The sequence below is a fragment of the Salmo salar genome, chromosome 06, assembly GCF_965601325.2.
Source record: "Salmo salar chromosome 06, fSalSal1, whole genome shotgun sequence".
NCBI lineage: Eukaryota > Metazoa > Chordata > Actinopteri > Salmoniformes > Salmonidae > Salmo > Salmo salar.
In genome coordinates, this window is record NC_138296.1 from 46455920 (window position 1) to 46479655 (window position 23736).

Here is a 23736-nt window from a genome sequence, read left to right on the forward strand (position 1 = left end):
TAAAAAGTAATAAGTAGAGTAGTTGCAAAGTTTCTAATTAGCTAAAATGCTAAAGGTGTCCGTGGTAAGACTCAAACACGCAACCTTTGGGTTTCTAGACGTTAGCGTTTCTAGACGTTAGCATTATACAGCTACCCATTCACCTCGATCAACCACCCTCCTTTCATTTTTGCCTTAAGTAACCTTCTGTCTTATGTAACCATACCAAACGTAACATATTATGCTAATTAGGGTCTCGCAGATTTTCATTGACTATGTTACGCCTAATCAATGAGACCAGTAATGCAGTACTACTTTCTCTGTAAGAGTAGATTTCCATTGATCTGCTTTATGTGGGTTTTTTCTGATAATTTCTTGGCTGTTTCCATTGGGTTTGTTTTAACTTTAGGTTCTTCATCTAGCCCTAATCAGAGATGTATGGGAGGTTCAGTCACGTTCAAGCTCCAATTTAGAGGAGCAAGGGAAAGAAACTTTATCTTTACAACCATCCAGTCAATATGTTTGACCATGACAGTTTGCAATCTACCAAGTAATTTAGTCACCTCAACTTGTTCAACAGCCACACATTCATTACCAGATTCAGCTGAGGTCAGGAACTTAGGGAATGATTTGAACCAAATATGATGCTCTTAGTTTTAGAGATGTTCAGGACCAGTTTATTAGTGGCCACCCATTCTAAAACTGACTGCAAAATTAGGGATAAGCCTCCATCACTGCAGGAAAGACATGCTTCCAGATTGCCGTGGTGACTGTCATGTTGTTGGAGGGAAGCTGTCGCTTCGTTTATGTCCGCTTGAGGAATGTTGCAGCTAGAATTGTTGTGGTGAAGGTTGACATAATTGGCCCTATGTGTGCCTGCGTGTGTGTTTGTGTGTTTGTGTGTGTGTGTGTGTGTGAGAGAGAGAGAGAGAGCGAGAGAGAGAGACACAAAGAGAGAGCTCTTTTCCTTCCTCCCCCCATATGGTGTGTGTGAAGTACTGGAGGTCAGTGCCATTTATGAGGGAGGATGATACATCTTATTTCTATTACAGCATATTGGATGACTGCCATTCATATTACATTGACCCAGCGCAATATAACGTTGATTGGTTTAGGCTACTACATGATACTCAAATTTTCGTGTATCCGTCATGAGGTTACTACAACCTAGCCTATGAATGAGAGTTTACAACGTATGTGAACGGGGCGAGAGAATTTTGAGTAATCAAGGTGACAGACTGTGACACATTCAATACCGCCTTGCACAGTCTTGCCTGTATCTAGCTGATCTAGCGTGTAATCATTAGTCCAACAATTGCAAATGTGAGTTTGTATTGGATAAATTCAGGTATCTTTATCCCTGTTTCTTTCCGTTTGCTTCAGTTTAAGAAACGTTTTCAACAGAATCGGTGGAATGAATACACCCCTCATCAAACACAAACACAGTTCCCTTTCATAGCAGCCACATAAAAACAGCAGGATCACTTTGCTCATTGTATATATAATTCCTTCTTGCCACTATCTACGCGCTCTCCTCCCCTCACATTTTCCCTTTGCTTGTGGACTTCAGTGCACAACACATCAGCTGTCTGTGACCACACATTCATATAATGACCACTAACCGCTACACACAGCCTATATTGTTGTCATGTCAACATAGCTAGTAGGGCTAATGCGTTAGTAAACCCGCTACAATCATGCAGTACAGTGTAAAGTCAGCAAGCAGTTTAGCAGTTGGTCCAGGTCGCAATAAATTAATAAAGCCTTGACATGGGAGAGTTCCAGTGTTGGATAACCATAGCCAGCTAGCTAACATTGCATCCCTCTCTGTTTGAGCCGGGTGTTTGAGTAGGTGAAACAAGCTAGCTGTATTCGCTAGCTAAGTGAAAATGAAAGTTTAAAAAAATACAACCAACTATAGCCATCTCTCTCTCTCTCGCTTCTCCTTAATTTTTGATGAAATGAATTTGTTCAAAAAGTTTCAACTATTGTCTTTCTCTCTCTCTTTAAGTCAACTACTCACACATGTTATGCACTGCAGTGCTAGAGAGCTGTAGCTTATGCTTTCAGTACTAGATTCATTCTCTGAATAAGTGAACTCTGATAATTTGGAGTATGTCCTCTGGAAGTTTATGGAAGGGGGAGAACCATGAGCCACCTAGGTTTTGTATTGAAGTCAATGTACCCAGAGAAAGGCAGAAGCTAGCTGTACTCCGGCTACACCATGGTGCTACCCTACAGAGTGCAAGCTGAGGCTACTGCAGACCTTCATAGAAAAACAGTGTGTTTTTTATCAATGATTTGGTGACATTAATATATTTAGTATAGTTGTACCTTAGTATAGTTTTATCTTAACTGTTTTTACACTGAGGAGGATGGTCCTCCCCTTCCTCCTCTGAGAAGCCTCCGCTAGTGTGAAGTGTTTATGAGTGACATCTCTCCCTTCCTCCCACTTCTTCACACTCGTGATTCATTCAGACTCACACTGACAGGCTGTACACTCCAGCAAGCAATTGTTTAAAAAGGAACTAAACCGGAAAACCAAAACCCTGGTTGAATACGGCCTATGTGGCATTGGTAGGGGTCAATTCTATTCTAGTCCCAAAATTTACTGAAAAGTGTAAATAGGATAACTTTGGTCATAAAGTCAGTATTTTACAATACGAGAATGTCTGAGATTTAGGGGATCGATGATGTCTCTGCTTTCCTTGGCATATTTGAGGGTTGGATTTGATTTCAAGTAATTCCCACTAACACGTGGGTGTTAGTTCGTAAATTCTCTCTCAGAACGCACACTGACCGTGGTAAAGGTAGTTCGATGTTGGATATCTCTATGTGGCTAGTTAGGGACCATCAATAAATGATACAATGTACATACAGTACCAGTCAAAAGTCTGGACACACCTACTCATTCAATTTTTTTTTTACTATTTTCTACATTGTAGAATAATATTGAAGACATCAAAACTATGAAATAACACATATGGAATAATGCAGTAAGCAAAAAAGTGTTGAAGAAATCAAAATATTCTACATTTGAGATTCTTCAAAGTACCCATCCTTTGCCTTAATGACAGCTTTGCACAATCTTGGCATTATCTTAACCAGCTTCACCTGGAATGCTTTTCCAAGAGTCTTGAAGGAGTTCCAACATATGCTGAGCACTTGTTGGCTGCTTTTCCTTCACTCTGTGGTCCAACTCATCCCAAACCATCTCAATGGGGTTGAGGTTGGGTGATTGTGGAGGCCAGGTCATCTGATGCAGCACTCCATCCCTCTCCTTCTTGGTCAAATAGCCCTTACACAGCCTGGAGGTGTATTGGGTCATTGTCCTGTTGAAAAACAAATGATAGCCCCACTAAGCACAAACCAGATGAAATGGCGTATTGCTGCAGAATGCTGTGGTAGCCGTGCTGGTTAAGCATGCCTTGAATTCTAAATAAATCCCTGGCAGTGTCACCAGCAAAGCACCCCCACACCATCACACCTCCTCCTCCATGCTTCAGGGTGGGAACCACACATGCGAAGATCATCCGTTCACCTGCTCTGCATCTCACAAATACACAGCAGTTGGAACCAAAAATCTAAAATTTGGACTCGTCAGACCCAAGGACAGATTTCCACCGGTCTAATGTCCATTGCTCATGTTTCTTGGCCCAAGCAAGTCTCTTCTTCTTCTTAGTGTCCTTTAGTAGTGGTTTCTTTGCAGCAATTCGACCATGAAGGCCTGATTCACACAGTTTCCTCTGAACAATTGATGTTGAAATGTGTCAGTTACTTGAACTTTGTGAAAAAAAATTTTGGGCTGCAATCTGAGGTGCAGTTAACTCTAATGAACTTATCTGCAGCAGAAGTAACTCTGGATCTTCCTTTCCTGTGGCGGTCTTCATGAAAGCCAGTTTCATCATAGCGCTTGATGGTTTTTGCGACTGCCATTGAAGAAACTTTCAAAGTTCTTGAAATTTTCTGGATTGACTGACCTTCATGTCTTAAAGTAATGATGGACTGTCATTTCTATTTGCTTATTTGAGCTGTTCTTGCCATAATATGGACTTGGTCCTTTACCAAATAGGCCTATCTTCTGTATACCACCCCTATCTTGTAACAACACAACTGATTGGGTCAAACACATTAAGAAGGAAAGAAATTCCACAAATGAACTTTTAACAAGGCACACCTGTTAATTGAAATGCATTCCAGGTGACTACCTCATGAAGCTGTTTGGGAGAATGCCAAAGCTGCCATCAAGGCACAGGATGTCTCATTTGAAGAATCTCAAATATAAAATATTTTTTGGGTTTGTTTAGCACTTTTATGGTTACTACATGATTCCATATGTGTTATTTCGTAGTTTTGATGTCTTCACTATTATTCTACAATGTAGAAGATAGTAAAAATAAAGAAAAACCATTGAATGAGTTTTTGTGTCTGAACTTTTGACTGGCACTGTACATGGGACAATATTTTGACATTTCAACAGCTACAAATTTCCATGGCTTAAAAACCTGAAACCAATTGTAAAAATGTATATATAAAAAATACTGAAAGCATTTAATGAGAAAACTAATAGGTTGTTAACATGAAAATATTGTTTAATATTAATATTGTTTACATTGTTTAATTTATTGACGGTGCCTAAATCCCCATAGAGATATCCAACATCGAACTAACTTTACCACGGTCGCACACTCGCTGAAGCTAATTCGCAAAGGTTTTCTAGCTTGCTAATTATTTCCAGCCACAAAGTTATCTCAACCTGGTCTCAGAGAATATCTAATTATTCTGTACGTCAATCCGGGACACTCCATTTAGTATGATATGTTAGGTTTAGTATGGTATGTATTAATTTGTGGATGTCCATCACCCATTTTGTATGATATGGTACGAATTAAAATTCGTATTATATGTTACAAATTTGCAAAACATAGAGGTCTTGTGTTTGTGGTTGCTCGGCCAGGCACATATCCCTTTGTAGAAACACTAATGTGATGGCTGGTCAATCTTCTTCTCTGTGTGACAACAATACATCAATCTACAGGAGAAATGGAATAACTCAACTCCTTCCCACCTCCACCAAAGTTGGTGACATTACACAAAAAGATGTAAGTGTGTCTGTATGTGTGTGTGTGTGTGTTTCTGTCTGTCTGTGTTTAGTGTATGGATGTGTTCAGAAGATGTTTAATTATTTTTTGTGATTCTTGTGATTAAAGTACATACAGTGCCTAGTGAAAGTCTACACATCCCTTTGACATTCTTCCCATTTTGCTGCCTTAAAATGTTGTGTAAGGTTGGTAGAATCTTATTCAACATTATTCACAGCTGTAATGCCTGCCAAAGGTGCTTCCACCAAGTATTAACTCTGGGGTGTGAAGATATTCGCATCCAATACATCATAATTTTATATTTCTTAGTAAATTGAAACATTTTCTAGAATTTTTATTTCACTGAAAATGTGGAGTAGGTTGTGTAAATCAGTAGGAAATAAATAAAATGTAATCTCTTTTTAGATTACATTTTAAGGCAGCAAAATGTGAAGACTGTTCAAGGGGTGTGTAGACTTTCACTAACAACTGTATTCTCTCCATTATCAAAGCCAAGGACTGAAGCTGTGGGAGGAAGACAGTGATATTGACAGTGAGCCAGACAAACAGACTCGGGGGCAGAACAGAACAGACAATCTAAAGGGAGACTGTTCTTTAATCTCACTGTGCTGTACTTCACCATGCCAACTAAGCGTCCCAAATGGCACCCTATTCCCTATGGGTCCTGGTCAAAAGTAGTGTACTAAATAGGGAATAGGGTGCCATTTGGTACGCAAACCAATTATTCATGCTCCTGGTATTTTTACCCAGTGGAGATGTTATTTCTGAGACAGATCTTTACCTAAATAACCTCTGACACTCCTGAATAAGACATCAAAATATGGAGCAGGAAATGATGGAGCACAGGAAAGGTCTTCAATATCCTTATTTTTAGCATGTAGCGAGTTCCCGACAGACCTTTAAATCGGTATTTTGAGAACTGATAAGAATGAGTAATGTCCATAGGTCCAGAGTATCTTCTAGCCTGATTTCCAGTCTGCTCACGCTATCACTGCCAACTCCATGTCACTCATTGTCATGCCAACCATGTATCTTCAGTCAGAGCATTTACATCAGTCTCTAATAGTGACATTGACTAAGTGGTGTACAGATGAAGGGTCTTAATTTGAGCCAGTTTGCTACAGCAGGATAATAATCCTGCATCAACAGGAAATGTGAATCACAGTATTATGTGGATTATAATTAATCAACATTTTTGTAGGGGTTGATCATTTTTTCATAATGGAAAAATTAAGTCTGAAACTTAAAGTGAGAATTATTTCAGAAACCTTTTTAAATCTCAAATACACTACAAGTTAAATGTTTTCTTCATTGCAGGAAAGTTCTCTGTATATGAGAGTAATACGCTCTTGTGTGGTGCATCGATTCGTTCACACAGTATGACATCTTTGTTAAGAGCATACGATCTGTGACCATGATATTAGAATGTATTGTAATCATCTTCTGAAGAGGTGTAGATTGAGCTCCGTCCCGGTCACTCGTCCCTTTCCTCTTACTGTAATGAGGCTATTTATATTCATTGTTGTAGTGTGATTGGGCGACTTATCCTCTGTTGAGCCAGTGGAAGGAGTGTAGTGTTTAATACACACACACACACACACACACACACACACACACACACACACACACACACACACACACACACACACACACACACACACACACACACACACACACACACACACACACACACACACACACACACACACACACACACACACACTTACGGACTCTTTATGCTGCTAAATGAAAAGGTTGGAGCGTTTGGATCAGGTTAGGATCTGAGTGGGCGAACGCAGTGAGGAATTCATTACCAGAGGATAGAGATCGCTCCACGCAGGTCGGTTCAGGCGTGCACCTCAAGTAGGGAATATCCAATTCCCCTGATCGATTCTCCTCCTTTTGTGGCATTGGTGGAGAAATTAGAGCTTGGTGGGTGGGTGGGTGGGTGTAACTATCATACATCCGTTGGTCTGAACCCTCTACTCATAGGAGTGCTAAATCCCACTGAGGCCTGTATTGTCTGCGTGCCAAATAGCACCCCATTCCACTTTATAGTGCAATATTTTTAAACAGAGCCCTATGGGCCATTTGGGATGCAACCATGGACTAATCATCCCAAAGCCTACGCTGCTCTCTGTCCCTGAGCTCTGGTGACCCTCTCCACTCTTTCTTTTCTCTCAGTCCTCCATTGCTCTCTCCCTCTCGACTTCTTCCTCTCCATTTGTTCGGATGAGTAAAAGGTTGTGTCCATTTCAAAGCTTCTGTCCTTAAAGTCTGCCGTTGGACTTTATCATGGAGACTTCATTGTGAGGGAAGTCTTGTGACTAATGTATGTCCTATTCTATATAATAATCATAATTCCTTTCAGCTACAATGGGCTACAAGTCAATTGAAAGAGTGTGTGTCTGTATGTCTGTTTAGCCATGCTGCTTGTCTCTGCCCGTCTGAAGGGGGTGGACACTTCCTCCACTGTTTCACTCCCCATCCTCCACTCCTAAACACCAGCCAATCACCACCAAGGACAAGCCTCTGTCGGCATCTCAAATGAGACCCTGTTCCTTATGGGCCCTGGTAAAAAGTAGTGCACTCCACTATCTAGGGAATAGAGTGCCATTTGGGACGAAGATTGTGTTTTCTCTCTGGTATCAGAAAAGTCCATTATCCACTCACTCTGTTCAAAGGAGTTAAAGGAACTGTTATGGAAAGTGTTTTCTCGCCAGCAGCTAAGATTAGGCCATCAACAGCCTGTTGAATGTAAAAACAAAGGTATTATGTAAACTAATGAGTAACAGATTACTATAACATACTGCCCCAATTATGAATAATAACAAAATAGTGTGATTGCATTTTAACTGTATTCTTAGCTAAGTAGATGTTCCCTTTGATGGAAACTAGAATATAGACAAAGGAAGTTGCAGGTACACCACATATTATCATCTTAAATATATTTTATTTGTTTAAAACTAAGAGAGGGGGTATGTAGTGTATTCAGATGGATTGATTGTATACATGCACAATTCTTTAGAGTGTGTGTGTGATGATGGAAAGATGAACGTGTGTGTGTGTGTGTGTGTGTGTGTGTGTGTGTGTGTGTGTGTGTGTGTGTGTGTGTGTGTGTGTGTGTGTGTGTGTGTGTGTGTGTGTTTGTGTGTGTGTTTGACCAGTTTGAACACTGTTGCTATAAAACACACTAAAATCACAGTAATTCCAGTAAAGATTGTGTTTGAAAAAACAGAAATAGTGACACACCATCCATCATAGTTTTTTCCCCTTCCATATCATTGTCTTTCAGTATATTCAGTCACATTTCATTTTCTGTCTCCATAGTTTGATGTGTGGTCAAAGAGAAGTTAGACTCTGGGAATGCGTCCCAAATGACACCCTATTCCCTACATAGTGCATTACTTTTGACCAGAGCCCCCTATGGGCCCTGGTCTATTGTAGTGCACTATATAGGGAATAGGGTTCCATTGGGATGCATGCAAAGTCTGGTCATGATGACCTCAGCGGTCAGCATTCATCCTGCGTAATTTGGCCGGCAGGTTGTCCTCTGGTCGGCCCCCTCCTGAGGGCAGAGGGGTGTGGATGCGTGCGGGGACAGGGACTGGGGTGGGGGGCAGCTGCAGGTCTCCAGTGGACTGGGTCATGGGTTCAAAGCCCACCTTCAAGGCCTTGAGTTGCAGCCGATCTGCAACCTCTGGGCCGGGGGAGGAGCTGAGACGCTGCAGCTTGAGAGGCAGGTCTCCAGTACTGCAGGCCTTCTCAGAGTGCTGGGAGCTCAGCATCAGAACCTTCCTCTGTAGGTCCTCCTTCCCAGACGAGCTCATCCTCTGAAGCTTACTGGGCAGCCTGGACTGCCCCGCCCGCTCTTCCCGGTCCGTAGTGTTAATGCAGTCCACAGAGAATACCCGGGCACGTCGGGCGGCACCGTGGCTCTCGCCCAGTGTGGGGGTGGAGAGGGGTGAAGGCAGGGAGGACTTCTCGTCGTGCTCCTTGACACTGTACGGTGGGGTGTTGACCTCGAAAGTGCTGTGGAACTGGGAGTAGTCCACCCTGAAGAATCCCTCCTCCAGAGACATGACGGGCAGGAAGCGGTGGCCCCACAACACCTCATCCTCCGTGTACGACGTCCGCGCCTGACACGTCATACCTGAGAGAGAGGTAGAAAGAGAGAGAGAATTAAAAAGTGAAACTCAGCCTCTAGCATTGACTAGGCAGCACAAACACAGGTGTTAAATAGCCCTGTAATAACTGTCATTTTTGATAAATATGATGAAAATACTGTGGAGTTCAGTTACCATCAAACAATAAGACGTAAAAGAAAGGAGAAAATGAAGCAGCAAACAACCCCCTCCTGCTTATCTAATCCTCTGTTCCATCCCCCTTGTTCTTTCTCTTCCACTCTCATCATGTGTGGAAACAATTCAGGCTTTGAATTGTTGCCTGACAGCATGAGAAAAGAGCAATTTTCCTGACACAGACCTGCTTTGGCACAGACCTCCCTCACTCTAGCCATAAAGGGGAGATTTAAATACTGATGTGTCCGTAAAATCAAGCCGGAAGACGTTTGCCGTTTCTCTGACGGCTTGTAGAAATGGCCACGGCACTGTTACTCATCGAACCATTTCCACTAATAGGTTTGGCTGAGGCTGTCCCTGAGACAAAACAGCAGAGATATTTCACTCACTGTTTACCTCCCTCTGCCTCTGCAGAGTGTGGGGCCATTGGCTCAAATAAGCTTGATGGAAACAGCTGACTAAAGGACATATTGGCTGCAATACTTTTCTTTTCTATTTTTATATCTAGCTCTGTCTCAATGAAACCTCATCCTACCAGATTCTACAGCTGTTCTTTTGTATCCATGGCAATCACTAGAGGCCAAAGGTGACTCATCCCTTTGATCAGTGTTGTAATGCATTTAATGATAATTACCTGTTGTTTATTTCTGCTCGGGCTAATAAGGAATCTCCTAACATCACCTTTACCAGATCCATACCTTGATGCTGCAGGAGACATGGGTCCTCGCCTAACTTCACTCCTATCAATGGTACTAATAGCCTTATTCATATAAATTACTTGAATCTAGACTACCATAAACAAAACATGAGCAGTAACATTGGAACAGAAATTGCAGCATCCATGCAGCAATAAAAAGAAAACATGTAGCACCTGTAGCCGAGGAAAGCTTAGTCTGGTATTTCTGTCTGCATGATGTCCTATAGTCCTATATGAAAAGGTCCCTATACCAGTGGTTGGTTACATTACATCCTGGTCCTATTTAAAAATGTCTCTAGGAGTCAGTCAGATAATGACCGGAGCATCATCCTGAGCACAGCCTTCTCTGGGTGCCTCATTAATAAATGCATTGGCGACATCGTCCCAAAAGTGACTGTACATACATATCATGGATTACAGACAACATCCGCCTAGAGCTTCCGCTTTCAAGGAGCAGGACATTAACCCAGACTCTAATAAAAAATCCCATTACGCCCTACGACAAACCATTCACCAGGCGAATTGTCAATACAAGACTAAAATCGCATCCTATTACATCGGCTCTGATGCTTGACGGATGTGACAGGGCTTGCAAACTATCACATATTATGAAGGGAAACTCAGCCACGAGCTGCCCAGTGACACGAGCATACCAGACGAGCTAAATGTCTTCTATGCTCGCTTCGAGGCAAGCAACACTGAACCATGCGTGAGAGAACCAGCTGTTCTGGAGGACTGTGTGATCAAACTCTCCTTAGCCGATGTGAGAAAGACCTTTAAAGAGGTTAACATTCACAGGGCCAGATGGATTACCAGGACGCATACTCCGTGCATGCGCTGACCAGCTGGCAAGTGTCTTCACTGACATTTTCAACCTCTCCCTGACTCAGTCTGGAATACCTACATGTTTCAAGTAGATAACCATAGTCCCTGTGCCCAAGAACACCCAGGTAAACTTTAGAAATGACTATCGCCCCGTAGCACTCACATCTGTAGCCATGAAATGCTTTGAAAGGCTGGTCAGGGCTCACATCAACATTATCATCCCAGACCCACTCCAATTCACATACTGTCCCAACAGATCCACAGATGATGCAATCTCTATTAAACTCCACACCGCCCTTTCCCACTTGGACAAAAGGAACACCTACAGTTGAAGTCCAAAGTTTATATACATTAAGGTTGGAGTCATTAAAACTCATTTTTCAACCACTCCACAAATTTCTTGTAAACAAACTATAGTTTTGGAAAGTCGGTTAGGACATCTACTGTGTGCATGACACAAGTCATTTTTCCAACAATTGTTTACAGACAGATTATTTCACTTATAATTCACTGTATCGCAATTCCAGTGGGTCAGAAGTTGACATACACTAAGTTGACTGTGCCTTTAAACAGCTTGGCAAATTCCAGAAAATTATGTCATGGCTTTAGAAGTTTCTGATAGGCCAATTGACATTATTTGAGTCAATTGGAGGTGTACCTGTGGATGTATTTTAAGGCCTACCTTCAAGCTCAGTGCCTCTTTGCCTGACATCATGGGAAAATCTAAAGAAATCGGCCAAGACCTCAGAAATTTAATTGTAAACCTCCACAAGTCATTCTTGGGAGCAATTCCCAAACACATGAAGGTACCACATTCATCTGTACAAACAATAGTATGCAAGTTTAAACACCCTGGGACCACGCAGCCGTCATACCGCTCAGGAATGAGACGAGTTCTGTCTCCTAGAGATGAACATACTTTGGTGCGAAAAGTGCAAATCAATCACAGAACAACAGCAAAGGACCTTGTGAAGATGCTGGAGGAAACATGTACAAAAGTATCTATATCCACAGTAAAATGAGTCCTATATCAACATAACCTGAAAGGCCGCTCAGCAAGGAAGAAGCCACTGCTCCAAAACCTCCATAAAAAAGCCAGACTACGATTTGCAACTGCACATGGGGACAAAGATCGTTATTTTTAGAGAAATGTCCTCTGGTCTGATGAAACAAAAATAGAACTGTTTGGCCATAATGACAATCGTTATGTTTGGAGGAAAAAGGGGGAGGCCTGCAAGCCAAAGAACACCATCCCAACTGTGAAGCATGGGGGTGGCAGAATCATGTTGTGGGGGTGCTTTGCTGCAGGAGGGACTGGTGCAGTTCACAAAATAGATGGCATCATGAGGCAGGAAAATTATGTGGATATATTGAAGCAACATCTCAAGACATCAGTCAGGAAGTTAAAGCTTGGTCGCAAATAGGTCTTCCAAATGGACAATGACCCAAGCATACTTCCAAAGTTGTGGCAAAATGGCTTAAGGACTACAAAGTCAAGGTCTTGGAGTGGCCATCACAAAGCCCTGACCTCAATCCTATAGAAAATGTATGTGCAGAACTGAAAAAGTGTGTGCGAGCAAGGAGGCCTACAAACCTTATTCAAATACTAATTGAGTGTATGTAAACTTCTGACCCAATGGGAATGCGATGAAAAAAATAATCAGGTGTGCTAAGCTTGTAGCGTCATACCCAAGAAGACTGCCAAAGATGCTTCAACAAAGTGCTGACTAAAGTGTCTGAATACTTATGTAAATGTGATTTTAATAAATTAGAAAACATTTCTAAAAACGTGCTTTTTGTTTTGTCATTATGTGGTATTCTGTGTAGAACAATTTAATCAATTTTAGAATAAGGCTGTAACCAAGCAAAATGTGGAAAAAGTCAAGCGGTCTGAATACTTTCCCAAGGCACTGTACGTGTATAGGACATAGCTATTACCTTGTACCCTTGCACATCGACTCGGTACTGGTACTCCCTGATCTTATCTTTAACTCTGCATTGTTGGAAAAGGACCCGTCAGTAAGCATTTCACTGTTAGTCTACACCTGTTATCTACGAAGCATGTGACAAATACAATTGTATTCAATTTTTTTATTTGATTTGACAGGCCAGGTTTTTATTTGACCTCAGCTCTTGTAAAATTATTTCCTTGACAATTATATCTGTATCGAGGGCCCTCACTTATCAAAAAGCACCTATGAGCCCTGTATTACTCTATTAAACAGAGCTGGCTGACTGCAGAAAGAGAAACTGATCCTCTCCCTGACATTTGACTGACACAGTAATATCACTACCAAGGGGTTATCACAACCTAAGCCTAAGGTTATACCCAAACCCTTGACTATCCTCAACCCAAAGCTGAAATTAATTAAAGTTATTTTATAACCCTGCATATAGAATTTGGTGATAATAAGCTCTAATTTGCCCATTGATGGTGGTGCAGCAGGAAATTATGTGGCGTCAGGGCCCAGCGTTCCTGCCGGTTCGCCCCATCATCATCCAAGTGTCCTGAGTTACACTAACAGTCTGTTTTGTGGGTCTTGAATGAAAATCAAAGCGGCTGAGCAAGTGAGCAAACAGCTGGTGGACAGAGAGAGGGACGCGTCCCTGGAGAGAGCTTTATGTAAAGCCTCCTCTGGCACTACTCAAGTGGTGCATTTCCATAATACAATGCCTTCTTCTCCTAGCCTCTTTTTAATCCTACTACTGGCTCTCTTCATCTAACACACACACACCTGTCAGAAAGCTGTGACAACTAGGCCGACATAACATACATCTCTATTGGAACAGGAGCTGATGCACAATCATAGTGGTAGTAGAGAGACCTCATAACCATCCAATCAAACACCAGAAAGATGCAAAGGCTGTCAGTTGGTGACAGAAGGTTTCTCAAATGGCAGGACAATGCTCTGTCTGTCTCTCAGTGGATGATATGGATTTATTTCTCTGGGGAGTAAGGGATGTCTGTACACTGTGCACGGAACCACAGGTGACTCCAAGGCCAACTCATTCATACAGAGCAGACCCCCTCATCTGCCCCCTGCTTTGCTCCTCAGCTCAGAGAACCACAGTCCTGCTGGGGGGGGGGAGAGAGAGAGAGAGAGAGAGAGAGAGAGAGAGAGAGAGAGAGAGAGAGAGAGGAGAGAGAGAGAGAGAGAGAGAGGAGAGAGAGAAGGGGCTAAAAGGGGCTAAACGGTTGGCTGCAGCCTGCCTTAATGACATTATCAACAGAGCACAGACTGTGCTGCCTGCCTGCTCATCCCTCCCTCCTCCTCTAAACCTATTCAGCTTCATGCTTCTGCCCAGGACAATGAGAAGGGAGGAGAGGAGAAGAACAGAGGAGAGATGAAAGGAAAAAGAAAAGGGAGCAGAGAAATAAATAAATAAATGATGCCAGAGAAGACAAAGACTTTGTTATTTATGTATGAGTATTAGGATGAGGAATCATATTGTTCAATGTAGAAGACAGAAAATCACTTTTGTTGCCGTAGGCAACCCAGCACACCTGCAGCCTGCCTGTAGCTGTTGTGTTCAGCGTCTCTTACTGTTTCAGAATTATCCCAGAAATAACCCTGCATTCTGCCCAGTGAGAAATATAGAAAAACTTCAGCTGAACCCCCAGCTTATTTATCTAAGTGACATTCGCATCTATGACCCTATCTATTATACAAGGGTTAGGGATAAAAACCATCCCGCAGTAATAAAATGTGGTTCATAATTCAATCAGGAAGCCATTCCCTGGTGCTGTCCTCAGTACCCAACGTCCACCTCTCCACTGTTTACCACTGAATGCTTACTAAGATCTGCTACATTCTTACAGGGCTTTGGAGATTCAGAGATATGTGTTAGTCTGACTCTATCTCCAGAATCTGGATGGAAATATTGCATGGGGATATGTGACAGGTTGAAATTAAGAAGTAAGACTGATTAGCATATAAGAATACAGTTTAATTTCAGTTCAGATAATGGAGGAGAGAGAGAGGAATAACAGAATTGCAAGCTAAAGGGTGGAGATAGGGAAAGAGCAACCCACCGAATGGAAAGAGATAACAGTTGGGGTGGAGAAGAAAAGGACTAATTAAAGGCCTAGTGTAGTCAAAATTCAGTTTTTTTCCTGTGTTTTATATCATATTGTACAACAGCTGATGAAACTACCACTGTAAATACATGACATTTTTTTATCAGTGTTATTTCCTGATAGTTGCTGGTTAACCCTCCTGTTGTGTTTGTTTCATGTTAATTAATTCTGTGTTCCCGGTCCAAAATTACTGCCATTATAGCTGATTATAAATCCATAATAATACATATATTATCACCTAATGTTGTGTTAGATATTTTTATCAACTTAAGTTCTATTGAACATTACAAGTTTTGAACTTCTATTTGCTATTTATGGCCTGTAGGCCTCATTGACCTGAGCTCATACAACTCGTTTTTGAGTAAGAAAATCATAATGTTATCACAGACTACTTTGTGTCAAAGTTTAACAAAGACTCTCTCCTACTCACCAGTGTCATGATCAAAGATGTGATCAAGAGCCTCACATACATATATCGTTTGTTCATTGTGCTGCCACAGAATGAATTGTGAGCAAGGCCTCAAAAAAGCTTTATATACCAGAGCTGCGAGAAAAGTTCTATATATTATTGAAACAATGTTGCGATTGTTTGTGAGAAGGCCAACAGGTGTGGTTCCCGTGGGGGAAAGATTCTATTGGAGAAAGGTTCCCGTGGGGGTTGCCATGGAAGCCAAGAAAGGGAGTGAGGTGTGCGTGTGTGTGCGCAAACCCACACGCATGTGGGGGTCTGGGAGAGGAAGTGTGTCCATGTGATGAATGAGCATGTGCCTGAACTCAATATTATACACTAATTGTAGTCTCACCCATTAATTTCTAATGACCGGTCATTTTTGACCGGGAACACCACAGGTGTACATAAGTTAAATAACATTTTATGGAAATCATCCAAAAGTATTTTGTGTGTTCAGATGCCCTGTGTGGACAAAGTCATGGAACCTTATGACAATCAGATTAAATGAACTACATTTTTCAGAGAGAAAACTTGTAAATCGGTCCAATTCGACCGGAACACAGCAGGAGGGTTAAAATACAATCTACACAGGACCTTCTAATCAGCAGGTTTGAATGGGCGGGAGTTTTGGCTTTCCATCGTGAAACTTGCTTGAGAAACAGTTTTTTGCCCCCAATTTTTTTTTGCCAATTTGAATGGAAATCTATTACAGGAAGGTACTTAATTGTTACCCAGAAATAAAATGGCAGCATTGGGCCTTCGAAAAGGAGCAGCCTCTTTAGGAAGAAGAGAGTAAGGGGTTAAAAGGAGGAGAAAGGGTAGTGAAAGAATAATCAATTAATAACGAGGAGAGAAGGGTAGGAAGAAGAGAGTAAAGGGTTAACAGGAGGAGAGTGGGTAGTGGTTCTTCACCTGTGGTCTCCACAATGCCCTCCAGGATGACAACAATCTCAAACTGCTCATTCATGAGGGAGCGCTGGGACAGGTCAAAGAAAGGGCTCTTAGGATTGATCTCGTGGCAGATGGTGAGAGGTGACACTAGGAAGAGCTGGTCCGCACCCGTCCCAAAACCCACATCCAGCTCACACTGGTCCAAGGGTAGGAACTCTCCCTCCGGGGTCTGACGAGACTGGGGCAGAGGGAGGGAGAGAGAGGGAGGGGGAGGAGAGAAAGGAGAAATAGGGGGGAGAGAGAGAGAGAGTTTTTTTTTACTTTAAACTATAGACTTGCATTTTTCCACTCTACCATGGCCTCTGTTGGAGTCACTCTGCAGTGCTACCAAGATGATTGTAGATAACAGTGTGACTGGAGCAGAGTAGCCTGGAGCCTATCAATTTTCTCTACACCACCACATGCTGTTTGTCTTGTTGTTCATTTCCTATTTTCTTCCCTTCAGGAGGTGGGTGAGTGGACTGCACATAAACCAAAGCAAAGTAGGCAGGCAAAAGTAATATAGGAACATTTCAGGACATGGGGGTCCATATATCGATATATATGATAGAACATTCATGTTTCAGGTGCCATGGCCTTCAGCACAATGTACCTATTTTCTCTTATCGCCCAGCATACCATCCCATCCCCCTTACCTTATCTACAACCCAGGGAACCACTACACATCTGTGCAAGATGGCAACCGGCAAGTTCGGCATGGTGGCAGCACTTTTACTTTATGTGTTTGTTTTAAATGTTACTGGAAATAATTGCATCTGCTATTTAGATGAAAGAATAGTAAATTCTCAGCAACTTCTCAGTCATGCAAACACTTTTGATGGCATCCAGCACTTTGGATTTGGAAGGAAAGTTATATACCAAACTTTCATAGCACCTTGGCACAAACCAAAACGATCATCAAAATCCAGTCTGAAATCGCAAATTAATGGTGGAGATCTTATAAAAACTCTATGCCTTCTCTTATCGGGTGATATCCATCAATACCCTGGACATCACTTTATCACGAACCCCATCAAACGGCCTATGCACCCAAGCTCCTCTTGCGAACGGTGGATAAAGAGTAACAGCAAAGCTTTGGTATGTTTGGAATGTGCGCAGTGGATTCATTTAAAATGCAGCGATTCTAGCTTTGGGCAAGGGGTCAATGAAGCTTACCGTTGCTGTCGGTGTGCTGTACCCGCGGGGTGTGTGAGCATTGAAGGTGGAGTGGGACCAGAGGACTTACCGAGGGTGGAGAGTGCACCGGAGGAGGGGAGGTCCACAGCGGAGCGGAGGCAACCAGAGGCGAGTGACGGGGGACACAGTGGTGAGGACGATGGAGTAGCACCTGGGGAGGGGTGCTCCATGGCGACAGAGAGGCCACCGGAGGCAGGGCAGTGGGAAGATGGCAGCGCAGTGGGAGGTGAGTTACAAGTGGATCAGGAATTCAATGAGGCCTTTGGGAAGAAGGGCTTACATTTTGTGCACTTAAATGTCCGAAGCCTACTACCGAAGATCGATGAGATACACCTGTTGGTTTGCAAATCAGAGGTGGGTGTCTTATGTTTTACTGAGACATGGTTGGATTCATCTGTTTGTGACTCAGAAATTGAGATAGGTAATTACTCTGTTGTCAGGAAGGATCGGAATCGGAACGGTGGGGGAATATGTGCGTTTGTAAGATCAGACATTGCTTTTAACGTCAGATCGGATTTATAAGCTGATCTGGAGATTGTCTGGCTGGATATCTGCCTTCCCAAAACCAATCTGAATTTGTTGGGGGTGTGTTATAGGCCACCCAAGCAGAATGCATTCTATGAAGGTCTTGAAATTGTGTTGTCAAACTGTAATGTTTCCCCGTTGAAGGAAATAATTTTGTTAGGGGATTTCAATACTGATGTCTGCAAAAAGAATAGACCAACCCACAATGTATTTATGCACTTTTGTAGATCACTTGCTCTGACCCAAATGATAAAAGATCCCACCAGGATATGTGAAACAGTGCAAAGTACAATTGACTTAATATTGGTGTCTGATAAATCTAAAATATCGCAGAGTGGAGAAATAGCCTATGGAATCACTGATCATTTTATTACATTTTGCACAAGGAGGATTTTTAAAGATATATTTAAGTGTCACAAAACCGTTAGAATCAGAGGACTCAAAAAATACTGTGTAGAAAGGTTTAGGGAGGAAGTGGGTAAAATTGACTGGTCACCTGTGCTAGATAGTGTAGGGGTAGGCAGTGCCTGGGAAGTCTTTAAATGTAGATTCCTTGATGTGGTCAATGTGATGGCTCCCATTAGACGGGTCAGGGTAAAGCAGAGATCTGGCCCTTGGTTTAATAATGAGATTCTAGAATCTATCCAAGCAAGGAATAAGGCCTTTAATAAAAAATGTAAGAACTCTCAAGAGCAGCATGATTTTGTCCTATATAAACATCACAGAAAGGAAGCACAGAGCAGGATGGATGAAGCTAAGAGGGGTCACTTCGCTGAAAAAATCATTGAAAACAAAAATGACCCTAAAAAGCTTTGGAAATCATTTAAGGAACTAGGCTGTAGTAGTACTACCAAAAACTAATTAAACAGTATTGGACTGAACATCAAAGGGGAGATGGTATATGAAAAAGCAGAGGTTGCCAATGAATTCTACTCTTTTTTACTTCTGTTGCCAGCAAGCTGGTTAGCAAGCTGCCCACCAGTTCTGGTTTGTGTGGAAGCAACCAAGTCAAGAAGTATTATGTAGAGTTAGGGGTTCAGTCAAACTCTTTTTCTTTTGCAAAGGTAGCAACAGCCAAAATAGTCAGTATGCTGGCGGAGCTTAAATGCTCCAAAGCCACAGGCCTGGATAATATTCCTGCAAGGTTTCTAATAGATTCTGCTGAGCAAATTGGCCCTTGTATTACACATATCGTTAATCTCTCTCTTGAACAAGAAACCCACAGACATGAAACAAGCTAAAGTTATACCTCTGTATAAGGGGATAAAGTCTGACCCTGGGAATTATGGGCCTGTATCTATCCTCTGTGTAACTTCAAAGAATTGTACATGAGCAAATGTATGAATATGTTAACTTCTTTGGGATAGGGGGAGGTATTTTGACGTCCGGAAAAGTAAACTGCCTGCTACTCAGGCCCAGAAGCTAGGATATTTATATAATTGGTAGATTTGGATTGAAAACACTCTAAGGTTTCTAACACTGTTAAAATAATGTCTGTGAGTATAACAGAACTGAAATGGCAGGCAAAACCCCGAGGACAAACCATCCCAAAAATAAATAAATTCATCCTACCACTGATTTCAATGGCTGGCACATTTATAATAGGGTGAAATCGTGCCCGATTGCAGTTCCTAGGGCTTCCACTAGATGTCAACAGTCTTTAGAAAGAGTTTCAGGCTGGTTTTTGGAAAAATGACCCAGAAATTGTAGTTTTTCTAGGTGGCTCTTGTCTGTAGTGTTTCCAAGCGCGTGACTGAGAGTGCGTTCTTTGGTATTTTTCTCCGGTAAAGTCAATAACGATTCTCCATCTTAAATTTGATCGTTTATTTGCGTATTACAGTACCTAAGGGTTGATTATAAACGTTGATTGACTTGTTTGGATAAGTTTATTGGTAATGTTTGGGATTCATTTTGTATGCATTTTGAAGGAGGGAAACCGAGTGGATTATTGACTGAAGCGCGCCAGCTAAACTGAGTTTTTATGGATATAAAGAAGGACATTATCGAACAAAATGACCATTTGTAATGTAACTGAGACCTTTTGGAGTGCCAACAGAAGAAGATCTTCAAAGGTAAGGCATTTTTTATATCGCTATTTCTGACTTTCGTGTCGCAACTCCCTGGTTGAAAATAATTTGTTATGCATTTGTGTGCTGGGCGCTGTCCTCAGATAATCGCATGGTTTGCTTTTGCCGTAAAGCCTTTTTGAAATCGGACACCTTGGCTGGATTAACAACAAGTTAAGCTTTATTTTGATGTATTGCACTTGTGATTTCATGAAAGTTTAATATTTGTAGTAATTTAATTTGAATTTGGCGCTCTGCAATTTCACCGGAAATTGTCGATAGCGTCCCACTAATCCGCAAGAAGTTAACAAATAGGGTCTAATGAATGATTTTCAGTCAGGTTTTAGAAAAACATACTCCACTGATTCATGTCTATTTTACTTGACTGACTTCATCAGGAAATGCTTGACCTACAGAAGGCCTTTGATACAGTTAACCACTGTCTCCTAATCTCCAAACTGGAGGCACTGGGGTTAAGCAGTATCCCTCTAGGCTGGGTAAAGTCCTATTTATCAGGAAGGGAGCAAGTAGTAGAGGTTAATGGTTCACTGTCTCAGGCAAAACCAATGAGTTGTGCCGTTCCGCAGGGGAGCGTGCTTGGGCCTCTGCTGTTTTTACTGTATATTAACGATATGAAAGATGCTTGTTCTTGCCGTCTAAGTATACTTAGCACAGAGCTTACTAACATTAGCAAATGGCTTGGAGATAATAAGCTATCTCTGCACTTAGGGAAAACTGAAGCAATTATTTTTGGATCCAGACCTAAATTGTGTAGGTCGTCTGAAATCAGAGTGGAGTTAGGGGGTGAGGTGCCGACTACTAAAACCTCTGTTAGCTACTTGGGATGTATCATTGATGGAAGCTTGAGAGGTGTGAGCATGGCCAATAAGGTGCTAGGGAAGGTTAATGCCAGGACTAAGTTTTTGGCTAGAAAGTCCAAGCTGCTTGATAAGGACTCCATGAAAGTGCTATCTACTGCCCTCATTCAGTGCCATTTTGACTATGCTAGTACTTCCTGGTTTGGGGGCTTATCTAAACTTATGAAGGGGAAGCTCCAGATAGCCCAGAATAAGCTGATCAGGGTAGTATTGAAGGTGAGTCCACGTACTCACATAGGCAGGAGCTGCTTTCAGGAACTAAACTGGCTGCCTGTTGAGGCTAGGGTGTCCCAGATTAGACTAGGTTTGGTTTACAGGTGTATTTATGGTCCTGTGCCCAGATATCTAAGTGATTACTTTCCTCGTGTTAGGGATGCACACAATCACAGCACCAGATCAGGTGTTGCTGATGTGTGCTTATACAGGTTCAGGAGTAATGCTGGGAAAGGTACTTTCTTGTATACTGGAGCCTCAGAATGGAATGAGTTGCCTCTGCCTATAAAAACAACGTCCTCTCTGGACAGCTTTAAAAATAAAAGAAAAATATGTTTGATGTCCTCTGTGCCCATATGAATAACCCCTATGATGTAACTGGAATGATGAGATAGATGTTCTTCTTCTCTGTTTTTGTTTTATTACTTCACCGCCATACGGTTTTTGATCTTATCTAGCCATCCTGTCTCATGAGGACCACAATGGAAATAAGTCCCAGACTTTATTGTGTGTTATCCTCAATGATTTTATTCATGTGCATGTATGGCTTTTAAGTTTTATGTGTGCTTGTTTTTTAAAATGGTCGAATTGATAACCTAAACTAAACAAGGAAACAGCCACCGCTCTAAAAAGGTGAGACACACACACACACACACACACACACACACACACACACACACACACACACACACACACACACACACATACATACATGCACACACTCTGTCTCTCTCTCCTGCCCCGTACCACGTGGGAATGCCTTACGTGGGAACGCCAGAAGGCATTCCTTCATCTGAATATTCAAGGCTGAAGGTCGAGAGAGGCAAAGGTCGAGTCATGCGTCCTCCGAAACATGACCCGCCAAACTCCGCTTCTTAACACCCGCCCACTTAACCCGCAAGCCAGCTGCACCAATGTGTCAGAGGAAACACCGTTCAAATGACAACCAAAGTCAGCCTGCAGGCGCCTGGCCCGCCACAAGGAGTTGCTAGAGCACGATGAGTCAAGTAAAGCCCCCCCGGCCAAACCCTCCCCTAACCCGGACAACGCTGGGCCAGTTGTGCGCCGCCCTATGGGACTTCCAGTCACGGCTGGCTGTGACACAGCCTGAGATAGAACCCGGGTTGGTAGCAAGCCTAGTCCGTCATATTCATTTGCAGTGGGCCTGTCGAGGGTTAGATGAGGAGGTGGTGAGAAAACCCTGTTTAGACAGACCCAGCCTACGGCTTGCTAACTGGTGCGGAAGCATTTCATTGCCCAGCTGGGCTCTCAGCTGTCTGAGCTAAGCTGAACTGGGCTCTTCTCTTTAACTCTCTCTGTCTCTTTCGTTCTCTCTCACTCGTTCTGAAACCCTCTCTAATAGTTCTCTCTCTGTGTCTCCCTCCGACCTTTCCTCTCTCTTTTCCTTATACTCCTCTCTGTATCTCTCTGTAAGTCTGTGCACAATGCACCTGCTGGGATTTTCCGTGAGGAAAATAAGAGGGTTAATGAACATGAATGGGCCAATCAGCAGAAACAATAACAAAGCCGGCTCCCCACCACCGTTTCTGTAAAAACTGAGGGATTGGGCTAGATTCACTGTCAAATTCATAGACAGAGCAATTGATGCAGGGACTGACCATCCATGATATTAAAATTATAGTTCAAGGGGAATATATAATTAATTTATGTCCAAAAATGGATGTAGCAACTGCTGATTGGCCATTTAAGACAGGCTTTTTGTCAGAAATTGAGGTTTTGTGGTTCAAATTGAAGGACAACTGAGTGTGGAGTTGCAGAATTGTTTTTATTCCCACTGTTTTGGAGTGTTGAAGAACATAATCTTAATTTTCTTTTATGTTTTTCATTTTTTTTTAGTTTTTTTCTCTCTCTGTACAGTAAGTCTCCAAAAAAGATTCTTACTTCAGTTTTCTCATCTCTGTTTCTTATCTCTTCCTGATAATTGGGATGATGTGTCAGCCTCACCGCCTACACACACCTCACCTCTAACTTTTTTAGCGCACACACACACACACACACACACACACACACACACACACACACACACACACACACACACACACACACACACACACACACACACACACACACACACACACACACACACACACACACACACACACAGAGTCCCACTCCTCCACTCAACACACTGCTGTTGCTGTTTTAGGATCCTCTTATCCTGCCTCCTACCTGCTATATGAAACTCAAGAGCATTTACAGTACTTCCAGACCAAACCATAGAACCTGTAGTGGGCAGTAATATTTGACATGTACAGTATATTATATATACCTCACTTCTAGTCCTTGGGCCCATGACATCAGGAGTGTCTTACATGGGAGCATTGACAATGTGCTTTGACATGCCAATATCCCTAAGTACAAATTCATTCAACTAAGCTCAATAAAACATAATTATTTGTTAATGGCAGAAAGATTACATCAGTTATTATTTAGCCTTCATTTAACTAGGCAATTCAGTTAAGAACAAATTCTT

At 42.2% G+C, this 23736-nt stretch overlaps 1 protein-coding gene across 1 annotated transcript in view; it reads right to left on the reverse strand.

Moving 5' to 3' along the window:
- Nucleotides 1-8037: 8037 nt before the first annotated feature.
- LOC106607518 (G protein-activated inward rectifier potassium channel 1) overlaps nucleotides 8038-23736 on the reverse strand; it is a 40095-nt gene continuing 24396 nt past the window's right edge. Inside the window, exons 2-3 of the mRNA XM_014204547.3 lie at nucleotides 16346-16562; nucleotides 8038-9234 (exon numbers count right to left, since the gene is read on the reverse strand). Of these exons, the coding sequence (XP_014060022.1) occupies nucleotides 8588-9234; nucleotides 16346-16562 (864 nt within the window). The 3' untranslated portion in view covers nucleotides 8038-8587. The remainder of the gene's footprint in view (nucleotides 9235-16345; nucleotides 16563-23736) is intronic.